The sequence below is a fragment of the Trachypithecus francoisi genome, unplaced genomic scaffold, assembly GCF_009764315.1.
Source record: "Trachypithecus francoisi isolate TF-2019V2 unplaced genomic scaffold, Tfra_2.0 Lachesis_group1, whole genome shotgun sequence".
NCBI classification, from domain to species: domain Eukaryota; kingdom Metazoa; phylum Chordata; class Mammalia; order Primates; family Cercopithecidae; genus Trachypithecus; species Trachypithecus francoisi.
This window is the reverse complement of record NW_022681454.1, coordinates 140,775,673-140,793,056: the sequence shown is the minus strand read 5'-3', so window position 1 is coordinate 140,793,056 and position 17,384 is coordinate 140,775,673. Positions and strand designations below refer to the sequence as shown.

General features: G+C 39.7%; 1 protein-coding gene across 9 annotated transcripts in view; it reads left to right on the top strand.

Annotated features, from left to right (window-relative positions):
* Window positions 1–17,384, top strand: part of GYPA (glycophorin A (MNS blood group)) — a 46,920-nt gene that overhangs the window by 24,524 nt on the left and 5,012 nt on the right. For all 9 annotated transcript variants that reach the window (XM_033215368.1, XM_033215364.1, XM_033215369.1 and 6 more), the window contains 3 exons: window positions 756–794; window positions 2,587–2,672; window positions 4,749–4,827. In XM_033215368.1, the coding sequence (XP_033071259.1) occupies window positions 756–794; window positions 2,587–2,672; window positions 4,749–4,827 (204 nt within the window). The remainder of the gene's footprint in view (window positions 1–755; window positions 795–2,586; window positions 2,673–4,748; window positions 4,828–17,384) is intronic.

Sequence of the window (17,384 nt, the reverse complement as noted above, 5' to 3'; positions counted from 1 at the left end):
GCAAGCCCCAATTAACCTTTGTACATAAAGCCTAAAGAATAAAAAAAAAAAAAACCTGAATCCTCAATCATGTGATACAACATAGTATATACTATGTAATTTGTAATAATTAAATGCTAGAAAATTGTGTGGCTTTGGGAGTAAGAGAGCTTCAAGACATAAAATGGCAAGTGGAGACAGAGACAAAAGTAAGATGTGGGCTGACAGGGAAGGTTAGCACAGGTGGAACAGTAAGGCAACCCTACTATCAATTGCTACTGACATAGAATCCAGAGAGACTATTGGCAAAAGCTCAGATGAGACACAGTAACAGTTTAGATTCAGACAGTGGCTGTGGCATAAATCTGGAAAATTGATAGCCACATGACCCCTCTTTGCATGTGACTGGCATCTATGTGGAGTAATGGCTCCATATGCCTCCTTTCTTCTCATTATACTTACATTTAAAAAAAAATATGTTGCTTCTTGTGTAAGTCAATAAGTGATTCTTCCAATACTTTCTCATTCCTTTCCCCTCAGTTATAAGATAATTTGCTTATTTCTCATCCATGAATACTTGTTGGGTCATTAAAAGTAGATACTGAAATTATTAATGGTAAGACTGACACATTACATCATAAAATTTACTAGCACAACTCTCAAAATCTGATTAAGAAAAGGAAACCCACAAAACAGTTTAATTCCAAAATGATTTTTTTTTTTTTTTTGCACATACCTTACTTGTTTGGACTTAACATTGAAATTTTGCTTTATAGGAAAACGGGAACAACTTGTCCATGAATTCTCTGAACTAGGTATGTTAATATTTGACAAATAATAAAAGTCATTCCATTTTAAACTATCCATTGCTTGTTTCAAATGCCTAAGAAAATGTATCAATCTTAAAACAGAAGCGCGTATGTTGTTTACTTTATTCATACAAAATTGTAAAGGCAAAGAAAATATTCTCTTTTTAAAATTAAATTAGGCATTTCTTATTTTTAAAAACATTTGGGGGGCCAGGAGCAGTGGCTCATGCTTGTAATCCCAGAGCTTTGGGAGGCCGAGCCTGGCTAATCACTTGAGCCCAGGAATTTGAGAACAGCCTGGGCAAGATGGCAAAATCCGTCTCTACAAAAAATACAAAATTAGCTGGAATGGGGCATGCACCTGTAGTCCCAGCTATTTGGGAGGCTGGCTGAGGTGGGAGGGTTGATTGCCTGAGCCTGGGAGTTTGAGGTTGCAGTGAGCTATGACTGTACCACTGTACTCTAGTCTTGGTGACCAAGTAAGACCCTGTCTCAGAAACAAATACATAAGTAAATAAAAATAAATAAAAACATTTTGGAAATAGAAATACATAATTTGGTAATAGTTTATCTCTTAAGTTAGATGTTTTACCTTTCTAACCAACCCTGAGTACTTGAAAAAAGCCTCATCAGAGCTTATAAAATAAATGAAATTCCCTCTTCCTTACCGTAAAGAGCCAGGCATTTAAAATCATCTAATTAACTGGTACTGTATTTCAAAGTTAAATCTCAGCCTTGATTCATTTTTGGCCCAATGCAACCACTTAGGGGCCATCTTGACAACCTCTGCTGAAGGGACATCCCTTCCCCTCACTTGAGTATCACTGTGTGTGCTCATTTGCTATTCTGCATTCTAACCCTCCCTTGACACTTGGCTGTGTCCACAGCTCACAGGGTAAAAAGCACATCATAGAACTTCATCACTATCACATACATTCAAGCTAAGTGGTCAAGAAAGCTGGGCAACACCAGCAAGAGGAAATGCTACTTTTACTTTTTATCAATAATGGGGCTTTTAAATATTAATTAGGCAAATAAATGAGCCATTTTACCTTTATGTCTAGCCTTCCATTCTATTTACTTCATCGGGAAGCACTACAAATATGCTATAAATATGGAACTATCTCTAAATTAATTTATTTCAATTGTTTCATTCCCAAATATAAAAGACTGAAAAAGCATTTTAGCGACTATATTGGAGACTATGCATAAGAATACTGTGAAAGGAATAAAGCTTAGAATATAGATGACCTGCATTATAGTTACAATTCTAGTTTTAACTAGTTGTCTGACCAAGGCTAAGTTAACCTTATTCAGCTTCTTTTCTTCATTTGTAAACTGTTTATACCAGTTTCTTTCCAAAAGTATGATTCTATGATCTGCTCAATGTTCTTTTATACATCAAGACATTATTTTCTCTCATAACATCCAAATTTTTAGAGAATTTGTGTTTTTTTCCCCCATATCTGAGTAGAAGGTCCACTGAGTTCTTATCTACAGTTACACTAGTGAAGAACGCTGGGTCTGGAATCAGAAGCCTCAGGTCTTAGTTCTGTCATCAACTAGTTGTGCGACCTTGGACAAAAGACTTGATCACTCACAGTCCCAGTTTCCCACATGGTTACTGTAAAGCACACAATTTTTAAAAAGACAAAATATACATAATAGTATATTAATTGTACTTTCTATTAAAAGGCAAGGTGATGTTACCCTGATTTTATCTGTCTTATTTTTTAATTGCTATGTGGTCATTTATTTCAGGCTTTCATAATTTTGCTGCTCTCTTTATCTCCTGTAGTGATAACACTCATTATTTTGGGGGTGATGGCTGGTGTCATTGGAACGATCCTCTTTATTTCTTACTGTATTCGCCGACTGAGAAAGGTGAGAATTCAGTTTTTAATTTTGCTCTAAATACCAATGTGAACAGCTCTAGGAGGGTTTATTCTTCTGAGTTCAGTTAAACTCAAAAGAGAAACAGAACTGCATAAAATTCCATCTTTTTCAACTGGACACATAGAAGTCACTGTGTTACTCTAGCAGAATTTATTTTTTTATGCATTTGCCCAATTGAAGGGAACCTCTAAATATAAATCTACCCCCAATTTTCCCAATGAAATTTCTCCCTAAGTTTTTGTCTAACTTGCTTTCACATATTTTGATGGATATTGAGGAAATATTAAGATTCTACTTATAGTATTTACCCTATTTGTGTATAAAATATTTAAAAGAATTTATTTACATACGTTTAAAACTTTGGGGGAGGCTAAGGCAGGAGGATTGCTTAAGCTCAGGAGTTTGAAACCAGCCTGAGCAACAAGGTGAAACCTAGTCTATACAAAAAATATGAAAATTAGAAAGGTGTGGTGGTGCACATGTGTAGTATCAGCTACTCAGGGGACTGAAGTGGGAGGATTCGTTGAGCCTGGGAAATCAAGGCTGCAGTGAGCTGTGATCATGCTACTGCACTCCAGCCTGGGCAACACTGTGAGACCCTGTCTCAATAAATACATAAATAAATAAATAAAAATAAACAAAATAAAACTTTTGCTTTTCTTAATTCTCACGTATTCTGAAACAAATTTTTCAAATTTCTATCCATGAATTCTTAACATCAGTGATTTATTTTGAATCACTAATGCTTTTTTTTTAAACACATATTTTTTTGAGACAGAGTTTCCCTCTGTCACCCAGGCTCGAGGGCAAAGTGGCGCAATCTCTGCTCACTGCAGCCTCCACCTCCCGGGTTCAAGTGATTCTCGTGCTTCAGCCTCTGCAGTAGTTGGGACTACAGGTGCGGGCCACCATGCCTGGTTAATTTTTGTGTTTTTTTAATAGTAGAGATGGGGTTTCGCTGTGTTGGCCAGGCTGGTTTCAAACTCCTGACCTCAAGTGATCCACCTGCCTTAGTCTCCAAAGTGCTGGGATTACAGGCATGAGCCACCATGCCCAGCCCACTAATGCTATTTTTAAATACATACAACATAGCTTATCGAAGTGTATAACTTTTGCTATCACTTTCTATTCATGATATTTAAGACACAATGTGTGTGTGTATTTATGATGCTGTCACTATCTCTGTAATTCTAGATCAGAAGTACTTAGTCACATGAGATTGGTACAGTTGTGTTTTCATTCATCCTCTATTCTTAATCTCTCTTTGTGACTTTTGAGACCATAACCACTATATAATTCTTTTAAAAGGCTGAGAGGTGTAACAACACTGCGATTGTGGGGCCATCAGAAGAATGATAGTAATATCTACATTAAGTTCCTTTGCCTCTTTTCTTTTTTTAACTGCTTCTAACAGTTAACTTCTATAATCATCCAATTCTATAATTGATTTTCATTATTATATGTAAATATATCTTCCTTAAATAATACTTTTTGTTAATCAAAGAAAAATAACTGAGAATGCCTACTCTTGTATGAGATTTTTCATAAGGACTTTAATATAAGATAACTTCTCTTGCCTGGAGTATAAAAGAGAAAAATCATCTTCTTACATGGGCATATATGGCAAAGTGGGTTGTCTTCTCTCTTGGTCAATGTTTTAAAACCTGAAAAAGTCAAGGAAATATTTAGTTGACAAAATTCAGAGAATTTTCTAAATGTATATGGATGAATTTTGTCCTGGTCAACATGATGCAAAGATCATACACTTTATTTTTAGTTTCACTTTCACTATTTATTACAACAGGGAAATATGTAAGTATCAGTGTTTGAGGTGATATTTCTCCTACTGAAAAACCAAATACTATAGAGGACCACAAATACAAGTTTAAATCAATGCTTAAAAATACTAGTAACTAGTAACAACAACAAAATATCTGCAAAGGGGATTTCAACCAAAAGAAAAAAAATTTAGAAAAAAATATTTCTAAGCTGAAGCATTTTACTTTTTACTGTCTTAAGGTAAGAAAATTGTGTTATTAATATTTTTCTGGTATTTCTTCATAGAAAAGCCCATCTGATGTACAACCTCTCCCCCCACCTGACGCAGAGGTGCCTTTAAGTTCTGTTGAAATAGAAAATCCAGGTTGGTGTTAATATTTGCAGTTCCTTTTGCCTTTTAGGAAAAACAAACAAACTAGTGAGTTACTTCTTTCTGATTTGAGGGAGGGGAAAACTAGTCATGATTCATTTCTATTCTATTTCATTAATTCTACCTCTGATTTTTTAGAAATGTAAGAGTTTGTCTGCAGCATAGTGAGATTCTCTTTTAGACACAACATGTTTTGTTTTGTTTAAAAAAAGACTCAATCAAATAGTAAAAGCAAAAGAGAAAACCAAGTGTACTTCTTATTTCCCAAACTGCAAAGTTATGTGTGTAGGAGACTCTATGGTCAGTATGGTGTAGTGTAGTGTAATAGCCCCAGATCTGAAATCAGACTTGGATTTGAATCCATGCTCCAACACCTATTAGCTGTGTAACCCTGAGCAAGCTACTAAACCTCTGTTAATATGGAGATAATGATAGTGTCAGTCTCACAGAGTTTAATGAGAATTAAATGAGCTACAACCGGTAAAGCATTTAAAACCATTCGTGGCCATGATAAGTCCTCACACCTGTTAGCTGTTATCAATATAGCAGGTGTCATTCCCAAATGAGCTCCTGTGCACACTGGCAAGCCATCTGGCACATGCTTTCATCTCCACTCCCAGGTGCTAAGTAGATACAAAACATGTGAAAGGCTGTAGATATATTTTGTTTATCCAGAACAGTACTGAACCACATAGAGCTTTTTGAAAAGAACATTTATTGTCAACCTTTAAAAGTGGGAAATTGTTACATTTTATTTTATTTATTATACTTTAAGTTCTAGGGTACATGTGCGCAACATGCAGGTTTGTTACATATGTATACATGTGCCGTGTTGGTGTGCTGCACCCATTAACTCATCATTTACGTTAGGTATATCTCCTAATGCTATCCCTCCTCCCTCCTCCCACCCCACGACAGGCGCCGGTGTGTGATGTTCCCCACCCTGTGTCCAAGTGTTCTCATTGTTGAGTTCCCACCTATGAGTGAGTACATGTGGTGTTTGGTTTTCTGTCCTTGCGATAGTTTGCTCAGAATGATGGTTTCCAGCTTCATCCATGTCCCTACAAAGGACATGAGCTCATCCTTTTTTATGGCTGCATAGTATTCCATGGTGTATATGTACCACATTTTCTTAATCCAGTCTGTCACTGATGGACATTTGAGTTGGTTCCAAGTCTTTGCTATTGCGAATAGTGCCACGATAAACATACGTGTGCATGTGTCTTTATAGCAGCATGATTTATAATCCTTTGGGTATATACCCAGTAATGGAATGGCAGCATCAAACGGTATTTCTAATTCTAGATCCTTGAGGAATCGCCACACTGTCTTCCACAGTAGTTGAACTAGTTTACAGTTGCACCAATAGTGTAAAAGTGTACCTATTTCTCCACATCCTCTCCAGCACCTGTTGTTTCCTTTTTAATGATTGCCATTCTAACTGGTGTGAGATGGTATCTCATTGTGGTTTTGATTTACATTTCTCTGATGGCCAGTGATGATGAGCATTTTCTCATGTGTCTGTTGGCTGCATAAATGTCTTCTTTTCTGAAGTGTCTGTTCATATCCTTTGCCCACTTTTTGATGGCGTTGTTTGATTTTTTCTTCTAAATTTAAGTTCTTCGTAGATTCTGGATATTAGTCCTTTGTCAGATGGATACATTGTAAAAATTTTCTCCCATTCTGTAGGCTGCCTGTTCACTTTGATGGTAGTTTGTTTTGCTGTGCAGAAGCTCTTTAGTTTAATTAGATCCCATTTGTCAATTTTGGCTTTTGTTGCCATTGCTTTTGGTGTTTTAGTCATGAAGTCCTTGGTCATGCCTATGTCCTGAATGGTATTGCCTAAGTTTTCTTCTAGGGTTTTTATGATTTTAGGTCTAACATTTAAGTCTTTAATCGATCTTGAATTAATTTTTTATATGGTATAAGGAAGGGATCCAGTTTCAGCTTTCTACCTATGGCTAGCCAGTTTTCCCATCACCATTTGTTATATAGGGAATCCTTTTCCCATTGCTTGTTTTTGTCAGGTTTGTCAAAGGTCAGATGGTTGTAGATGTGTGGTGGTATTTCTGAGGCCTCTGTTCTGCTCCATTGGTCTATATCTCTGTTTTGGTACCAGTACCATGCTGTTTTGGTTACCGTAGCCTTGCAGTATAGTTTGAAGTTATGTAGCGTGATGTCTCCAGCTTTGTTCTTTTGGCTTAGGATTGTCTTGGCAATGTGGGATCTTTTTTGGTTTCATATGAACTTTAAAGTAGTTTTTTCCAATTCTGTGAAGAAAGTCATTGGTAGCTTGATGGGGATGGCAGTGGATCTATAAATTATCTTGGGCAGTACGGCCATTGTCATGATATTGATTCTTCCTATCCATGAGCATGGAATCTTCTTCCATTTGTTAGTGTCCTCTTTTATTTTGTTGATCAGCGATTTGTAGTTCTCCTTGAAGAGGTCCTTTACATCCCTTGTAAGCTGGATTCCTAGGTATTTTATTCTCTTTGAAGCAATTGTGAATGGGAGTTCACTCATAATTTGGCTCTCTGTTTGCCTGTTATTGGTGTAGAGAATGCTTGTGATTTTTGCACATTGATTTTGTATCCTGAGACTTTGCTGAAGTTGCTCATCAGCTTAAGGAGATTTTGGGCTGAGACGATGGGGTTTTCTAAATATACAATCACGTCATCTGCAAACAGGGACAATTTGACTTCCTCTTTTCCTAACTGAATACCTTTATTTCTTTCTCCTGCCTCATTGCCCTAGCCAGAACTTCCAATACCATGTTGAATAGGAGTGGTGAGAGAGGGCATCCCTGTCTTGTGCCAGTTTTCAAAGGGAATGCTTCCACTTTTTGCCCATTCAGTATGATATTGGCTGTGGGTTTGCATAAATAGCTTTTATTATTTTGAGATACATCCCATCAATAAGTAGTTTATTAAGAGTTTTTAGCATGAAGGGCTGTTTAATTCTGTTGAGGGCCTTTTCTGCATCTATTGAGATAATCATGTGGTTTTTTTCTTTGGTTCTGTTTATATGATGGATTACGTTTATTGATTTGCCAATGTTGGACCAGTCTTGCATCCCAGCCATGATGCCAACTTGATCATAGTGGATAAGCTTTTTGATGTGCTGCTGGATTTGGTTTGCCAGTATATTGAGGATTTTTGCATCAATGTTCATCAGGGATATTGGTCTAAAATTCTATATTGTGTGTGTGTGTGTCTTTGTTACCAGGCTTTGATATCAGGATGATGCTGGCCTCATCAAATGAGTTAGGGAGGATTCCCTCTTTTTCTATTGATTGGAATAGTTTCAGAAGGCATACCAGCTCCTCTTTGTACCTCTGGTAGAATTCCACTGTGAATCTGTCTGGTCCTGGCTGGATTAATTATTAATTAGGCTATTAGTTATTAATTATTGCCTCAATTTCAGAGCCTGTTATTGGTCTATTCAGGGATTCAACTTCTTCTTGGTTTAGTCTTGGAAGGGTGTATGTGTACGGGAATTCATCCATTTCTTCTAGATTTTCTAGTTTATTTGCATAGAGGTGTTTATAGTATTCTCTGATGATAGTTTGTATTTCTGTGGGGTCGGTGGTGATATCCCCTTTATCATTTTTTATTGCATCTGTTTGATTCTTCTCTCTTTTATTCATTATTAGTCTTGCTAGCAGTCTATCAATTTTGCTGATCTTTTCAAAAAACCAGTTCCTGGATTCACTGATTTTTTTGAAGTGTTTTTTGTGTCTCTATCTCCTTCAGTTCTGCTCTGATCTTAGTTATTTCTTGCCTTCTGCTAGCTTTTGAATGTGTTTGCTCTTGCTTCTCTAGTTCTTTTAATTGTGATGTTAGGGTGTCAATTTTAGATCTTTCCTGCTTTCTCTTGTGGGCATTTAGTGCTATAAATTTCCCTCTATACACTGCTTTGAATGTGTCCCAGAGATTCTGGTATGTTGTGTCTTTTTTCCTCATTGATTTCAAAGAACATCTTTATTTCTGCCTTCATTTCATTATGTACCCAGTAGTCATACAGGAGCAGGTTGTTCAGTTTCTATGTAGTTGAGCAGTTTCGAGTGAGTTTCTTAATCCTGAGTTCTAGTTTGATTGTACTGTGGTCTGAGAGGCAGTTTGTTATAATCTCTGTTCTTTTACATTTGCTGATGAGTGCTTTACTTCCAACTATGTGGTCAATTTTGGAATAAGTGCAATGTGGTGCTGAGAAGAATGTATATTCTGTTGATTTGTAGTGGAGAGCTCTGTAGACATCTATTAGGTCCACTTGGTACAGAGTTGAGTTCAATTCCTGGATATCTTTGTTAACTTTCTGTCTCGTTGATCTGTCTAATGTTGACAGTGGGGTGTTATAGTATCCCATTATTATTGTGTGGGAGTCTAAATCTCTTTGGAGGTCTCTAAGGACTTGCTTTATGAATCTGGGTACTCCTGTATTAGGTGCATATATATTTAGAATAGTTAGCTCTTCTTGTTGAATTGATCCCTTTACCATTATGTAATGGCCTTCTTTGTCTCTTTTGATCTTTGTTGGTTTAAAGTCTGTTTTATCAGAGACTAGGATTTCAACTCCTGCTTTTTGTTCTCCATTCGCTTGGTAGATCTTCCTCCATCCCTTTATTTTGAGCCTATGTGTGTCTCTACACATGTGATGGGTCTCCTGAATACAGCACACTGATGGGTCTTGACTCATTATCCAATTTGGCAGTCTGAGTCTTTTAATTGGAGTATTCAGCCAATTTACAGGTAAGATTAATATTGTTATGTTTGAATTTGATACTGTCATTATGATGTTAGCTCATTATTTTGCTTGTTACTTGATGCAGTTTCTTCCTAGCCTCGATGGTCTTTACAATTTGACATGTTTTTGCAGTGGCTAGTACTGGTTGTTCCTTTCCATGTTTAGTGCTTCCTTCAGGAGCTCTTGTAAGGCAGGCCTGGTAGTGACAAAATCTCTCAGCATTTGCTTGTCTGTACAGGATTTTATTTCTCCTTCACTTATGAAGCTTTGTTTGGCTGGATATAAAATTCTGAGTTGAAAATTATTTTCTTTAAGTATGTTGAATATTGGCCCCCACTCTCTTCTGGTTTGTAGAGTTTCTGCCTAGAGATCTGCTGTTAGTCTGATGGGCTTCCCTTTGTGGGTAACCCGACCTTTCTCTCTGGCTCCTCTTAACATTTTTTTCTTCTTTTCAACTTGGATGAATCTGACAATTATGTGTCTTGGAGTTGCTCTTCTCGAGGAGTATCTTTGTGGTGTCCTCTGTATTTCCTGAACTTGAATGTTGGCCTGCCTTGCTAGGTTAGGGAAATTCTCCTGGATAATATCCTGAAGAGTGCTTTCCAACTTAGTTCCATTCTCCCCGTCACATTTAAGTACACCAATCAGACATAGATTTGGTCTTTTCACATAGTCCCCTATTTCTTGGAGGATTTGTTCATTTCTTTCTACTCTTTTTCCACTAAACTTCTCTTCTCACTTCCTTTATTCATTTGATCTTCAATCACTGATACCCTTTCTTCCACTTGATCAAATAGGCTACTGAAGCTTGTGCATGCATCACGTAGTTCTCGTGCCATGGTTTTCAGCTCCATCAGATCATGTAAGGTCTTCTCTACACTGTTTATTCTAGTTAGCCATTTGTCTAATCTTTTTTCACGGTTTTTAGCTTCTTTGTGATGGGTTTGAACATCTTCCATTAGCTCAGAGAAGTTTGTTATTACTAATCATCTGAAGCCTTCTTCTCTCAACTCATCAAAGTCATTCTCCATCCAGCTTTCTTCCATTGCTGGTGAGGAGCTGCATTCCTTTGGAGGAGAAGAGGGACTCTGATTTTTAGAATTTTCAGCTTTTCTGCTCTGGTTTCTCCCCATCTTTGTGGTTTTATCTACCTTTGGTCTTTGATGATGGTGTTTTGGTGTGGATGTCCTTTCTGTTTGTTAGTTTTCCTTCTAACAGTCAGGACCCTCAGCTGCAGGTCTGTTGGAGTTTCCTGGAGGTCCACTCCAGACCCTGTTTGCATGGGTATCACCAGCAGAGGCTGCAGAACAGCAAATTTTGCAGAATAGCAAATGTTGCTGCCTGATCCTTCCTCTGGAAGCTTTGTCTCAGAGGTGCACCCAGTTGTATGAGGTGTTAGTCGCCCCCTACTGGGAGGTGTCTCCCAGTTAGGCTACTTGGGGGTCAGGGACCCACTTAAGGAGGCAGTTTGTCTGTTCTCAGATCTCAAACTCCATGCTAGGAGAATCACTACTCTCTTCAAAGCTGTCAGACAGGGACGTTTAAGTCTGCAGAAGTTTCTGCTGCCTTTTGTTCAGCTATGCCCTGCCCCCAGAGGTGGAGTCTACAGAAGCAGGCAGGCCTCCTTGAGCTGCAGTGGGCTCCACCCAGTTCAAGTTTCCCAGCTGCTATACCTACTCAAGCCTCAGCAATGGTGGACGCCCCCACCTCTGCCTTGCTGCTGCCTTGCAGTTCGATCTCAGACTGCTGTGCTAGCAGTGAGCAACGCTCCATGGGCGTGGGACCCTCAGAGCCAGGCACGGGATATAATCTCCTGGTGTGCCATTTGCTAAGACCATTGGAAAAGCACAGTATTAGGGTGGGAGTGTCCAGATTTTCCAGGTACCATCTGTCATGGCTTCCCTTGGCTAGGAAAGGGAATTCTCTTACCCCTTGTGCTTCCCGGGTGAGGGGATGCCCGCCCTGCTCCGTGGGCTGCACCCACTGCCCTACAAGCCCCAGTGAGATGAACCTGGTACCTCAGCTGGACATGCAGAAATCACCCATCTTCTGCATCACTCAGGCTGGGAGCTGCAGACTGGAGCTGTTCCTATTCAGCCATCTTGGAACCTCCCTCCTGAAATTGTTACATTTTAAAAATCAGGTATTACTATTCCTTTGGGGAAAAATGTAAACTCCCAAAATGCTGAGAGCCTTCATACCATCATGAGAGCAACTCCTAAGAGCTGAGTAGTGGCTGCTACCTCTACTGTTGGCTAAATACCTAGCCAATTGCATTTGTTTTATTCACTATGGCCCCTGGTATTAACTATATACAGAAAGTATACAGTTCCTATCAAACTTTGCCAGAAGCATAAATCCAAATGACATCTATTTTGGGAGATAGTCACCAAGAACAAGTCTCTGTAATGAGCTTTATTCCTTAAGCAAAAGAGATTTCATTCTGCCTTCTACAAAATCAGTTGGTTTTCTCCCATAATTTTCAAAACTCGTAACAGATCAGAGGTCCTGTACGCTTCTGGATTTCAATTTTAACCCTGGACCACTCTAGGTTTTCTAGACTTTAAAGAGTCACAGAACACAGAGTTTTAAAGATCCATCACAGCTACACAGGTTATATGCAGGATTTGCCACATCACATTATCATATGAATTCTTAAAGCTTAACAATAATTGTTACATAAGTTTATAATCCTAAGAAGTTCCTGCTATGTAGAAATGAATGGCATAGATATGATTCTCAGCTAAAAGGATTAATAAAATCCAATCTGCAGGTACTTGAAACAACAAAAGTTTTTGAGTCATATACCAGATTCACCTCATTTACTAAGGTTACCTTGTTATTGGACTGGCAGCTGGAACAAGTATATATAAAATATTCATTTTATCTGCATTCTGTCTGTTCCACAGAAAAGGTCTTGATGCAGTTTTTTAAATGTAGTAATTACAACCTAAAGCCTATTTTTTAAACTTAAATTTATATATACTTTTCGCTACTTATTTATTCTAGTGACAAATTTAGTGTTTAGTGTTTCCCCTGCCATTTTTTTTCCCACACAATCTTGAGCATCTCAAATGTTGGGGACAATTTAATACACCACAGTGCATTAAGATATCCTTGTAGTTAGAACAGAAAACCAAACACCGCATGTTCTCACTCATAGGTGGGAACTGAACAATGAGATCACTTGGACTCGGGAAGGGGAACATCACACACTGGGGTCTATTATGGGGATGGGGGAGGCAGGAGGGATGGCATTGGAAGTTATACCTGATGTAAATAACGAGTTGATGGGTGCTGACGAGTTCATGGGTGCAACACACCAACATGGCACAAGTATACATATGTAACAAACCTGCACGTTGTGCACATGTACCCTAGAACTTAAAGTATAATAATAAAAAAAAAATAAAATAAAATAAACCTAAAAGATATCCTTGTAGATTAATTCAGTTAAGTGCAACAAACATTTGCTAAATGCGTACAGTGGGGTAGGCACCACACTCACATTAGATATACCAATATGAGTCTCCATCCTTTAGAAGCTGAGAGACTAATGGAAAAACAGAATGTCATTGCAGTGAACAAGTTCCTCAGTAGTGGAGGCAATAGCTCCACTTGTCCCAGATATTGAGACAGGTATCAAAGGCTTCTGGAGATGAAATCACCGGGGATTAGCCTTAAAAGACAGATGAGGCCAGGCGTGGTGGCTCATGCCTGTAATCCCAGCACTTTGGGAGGCGGAGGCGGGCAGATCACAAGGTCAGGAGATTGAGACCATCCTGGCTAACACAGTGAAACCCCGTCTCTAATTAAAACACAAAAAATTAGCCTGGCGTGATGGTGGTGCCTGTAGTCCCAGCTACTCTGGAGGCAGAGGCAGGAGAATGGCGTGAACCCCGGAGGTGGAACTTGCAGTGAGCCGAGGTCACGCCACTACACTCCAGCCTGGGAAACAGAGCGACACTCCGTCTCAAAAAAAAAAAAAAAAAAACAGATGAATATTACCTAGGGCAGGGTTTTAGCAGAAGGACAGCCTGAGCGAGTACAGGCATGGAAGACAGAATATGTTTACTTAAAGAATTGTATGCATTTCGGGGGGGCGGAGCAAGATGGCCAAATAGGAACAGCTCCGGTCTCCAACTCCCAGCGCGAGTGACACAGAAGACCGGTGATTTCTGCATTTTCAACTGAGGTACTGGGGTCATCTCACTAGGGAGTGGCGGACAATCGATGCTGGTCAGCCGCTGCAGCCTGACCAGCGAGAGCTGAAGCAGGGCGAGGTATCACCTCACCTGGAAGTGCAAGGGGGAAGGGAATCTGTTTTCCTAGCCAGGGGAACTGAGACACACAACACCTGGAAAATCGGGTAACTCCCACCCCAATACTGCGCTTTAAGCAAACAGGCACACCAGGAGAGTATATCCCACACCTGAGCAGGAGGGTCCCACGCCCATGGAGCCTCCCTCACTGCTAACACAGCAGTCTTCAGCGATCTATCCGCAAGGCAGCAACGAGGCTAGGGGAGGGGCGTCCACCATTGCTGAGGCTTAAGTAGGTAAACAAAGCCGCTGAGAAGCTCTAACTGGGTGGAGCTCACAGCAGCTCAAGGAAGCCTGCCGGTCTCGGTAGACTCCACCTCTGGGGACAGCGCACAGCTGAAGACCAATAGGGGAAGCAGCGAGGGCCGGTGCAGACGCGAACAATTCTGTCTGACAGCTTTGGGGAGAGCCGTGGATCTCCCAACGCGGAGGTTGAGATCTGAGAACGGACAAACTGCCTGCTCAGGTGGGTCCCTGACCCCTGAGTAGCCTAGCTGGGAGACATCCCCCACTAGGGGCAGTCTGACACCCCACACCTCACAGGGTGGAGTACACCCCTGAGAGGAAGCTTCCAAAGGAAGAATCAGACAGGTACACTCGCTGTTCAGCAATATTCTATCATCGGCAAACTCTGCTGCTGATACCCAGGCAAACAGGGTCTGGAGTGGACCTCAAGCAATCTCCAACAGACCAACAGAGAGTCCTTCTGACTGTCAGACGGAAAACTATCAAACAGGAAGGACACCTATACCAAAATCCCATCAGTACGTCACCATCATCAAAGACCAGAGACAGATAAAACCACAAAGATGGGGAAGAAGCGGGGCAGAAAAGCTGGAAATTCAAAAAATAAGAGCGCATCTCCCCCTGCAAAGGAGCGCAGCCCATCGCCAGCAACGGATCAAAGCTGGTCAGAGAATGACTTTGACGAGATGAGAGAAGAAGGCTTCAGTCCATCAAACCTCTCAGAGCTAAAGGAGGAATTACGTACCCAGCGCAAAGAAACTAAAAATCTTGAAAAAAGAGTGGAAGAATTGACAGCTAGACTAATTAATGCAGAGAAGATCATAAACGAAATGACAGAGATGAAAACCATGACACGAGAAATATGTGACAAATGCACAAGCTTCAGTAACCAACTCGATCAACTGGAAGAAAGAGTATCAGCGATTGAGGATCAAATGAATGAAATGAAGCGAGAAGAGAAACCAAAAGAAAAAAGAAGGAAAAGAAATGAACAAAGCCTGCAAGAAGTATGGGATTATGTAAAAAGACCAAATCTACGTCTGATTGGGGTGCCTGAAAGTGAGGGGGAAAATGGAACCAAGTTGGAAAACACTCTTCAGGATATCATCCAGGAGAACTTCCTCAACCTAGTAGGGCAGGCCAACATTCAAATTCAGGAAATACAGAGAATGCCACAAAGATACTCCTCCAGAAGAGCAACTCCAAGACACATAATTGCCAGATTCACCAAAGTTGAAATGAAGGAAAAAATCTTAAGGGCAGCCACAGAGAAAGGTCGGGTTACCAACAAAGGGAAGCCCATCAGACTAACAGCAGATCTCTAGGCAGAAACTCTACAAGCCAGAAGAGACTGGGGGCCAATATTGAACATTCTTAAAGAAAAGAATTTCCACCTAGAATTTCATATCCAGCCAAACTAAGTTTCATCAGTGAAGGAGAAAGAAAATCCTTTACAGATAAGCAAATGCTTAGAGATTTTGTCACCACCAGGCCTGCCTTACAAGAGACCCTGAAGGAAGCACTAAACATGGAAAGGAACAACCGGTACCAGCCATTGCAAAAACATGCCAAAATGTAAAGACCATCGAGGATAGGAAGAAACTGCATCAACTAACGAGCAAAATAACCAGTTAATATCATAATGACAGGATCAAGTTCACACATAACAATATTAACCTTAAATGTAAATGGACTAAATGCTCTATTTAAAAGACACAGACTGACAAACTGGATAAAGAGTCAAGACCCATCAGTCTGCTGTATTCAGGAGACCCATCTCACATGCAGAGACATACATAGGCTCAAAATAAAGGGATGGAGGAAGATCTACCAAGCAAATGGAGAACAAAAAAAAGCAGGGGTTGCAATCCTAGTCTCTGATAAAACAGACTTGAAACCATCAAAGATCAAAAGAGACAAAGAAGGCCATTACATAATGGTAAAGGGATCAATTCAACAGGAAGAGCTAACTCTCCTAAATATATATGCACCCAATACAGGAGCACCCAGATTCATAAAGCAAGTCCTTAGAGACTTACAAAGAGACTTAGACTCCCATACAATAATAATGGGAGACTTCAACACTCCACTGTCAACATTAGACAGATCAACGAGACAGAAAGTTAACAAAGATATCCAGGAATTGAACTCATCTCTGCACCAAGCGGACCTAATAGACATCTATAGAACTCTCCACCCCAAATCAACAGAATATACATTCTTCTCAGCACCACATCGCACTTCTTCCAAAATTGACCACATAATTGGAAGTAAAGCACTCCTCAGCAAATGTCAAAGAACAGAAATTATAACAAACTGTCTCTCAGACCACAGTGCAATCACACTAGAACTCAGGACTAAGAAACTCAATCAAAACCACTCAACTACATGGAAACTGAACAATCTGCTCCTGAATGACTACTGGGTACATAACGAAATGAAAGCAGAAATAAAGATGTTCTTTGAAACCAATGAGAACAAAGATACAGCATACCAGAATCTCTGGGACACATTTAAAGCAGTGTGTAGAGGGAAATTTATAGCACTAAATGCCCACAAGAGAAAGCAGGAAAGATCTAAAATTGACACCCTAACATCACAATTAAAAGAACTAGAGAGGCAAGAGCAAACACATTCAAAAGCTAGCAGAAGGCAAGAAATAACTAAGATCAGAGCAGAACTGAAGGAGATAGAGACACAAAAAACCCTCCAAAAAATCAATGAATCCAGGAGTTGGTTTTTTGAAAAGATCAACAAAATTGACAGACCTCTGGCAAGACTAATAAAGAAGAAAAGAGAGAGGAATCAAATAGACGCAATAAAAAATGATAAAGGGGATATCACCACTGACCCCACAGAAATACAAACAACCATCAGAGAATACTATAAACGCCTCTACGCAAATCAACTAGAAAATCTAGAAGAAATGGATAATTTCCTGGACACTTACACTCTTCCAAGACTAAACCAGGAAGAAGTTGAATCCCTGAATAGACCAATAGCAGGCTCTGAAATTGAGGCAACAATTAATAGCCTACCCACCAAAAAAAGTCCAGGACCAGATGGATTCACAGCTGAATTCTACCAGAGGTACAAGGAGGAGCTGGTACCATTCCTTCTGAAACTATTCCAATCAATTGAAAAAGAGGGAATCCTCCCTAACTCATTTTATGAGGCCAACATCATCCTGATACCAAAGCCTGGCAGAGACACAACAAAAGAAGAGAATTTTAGACC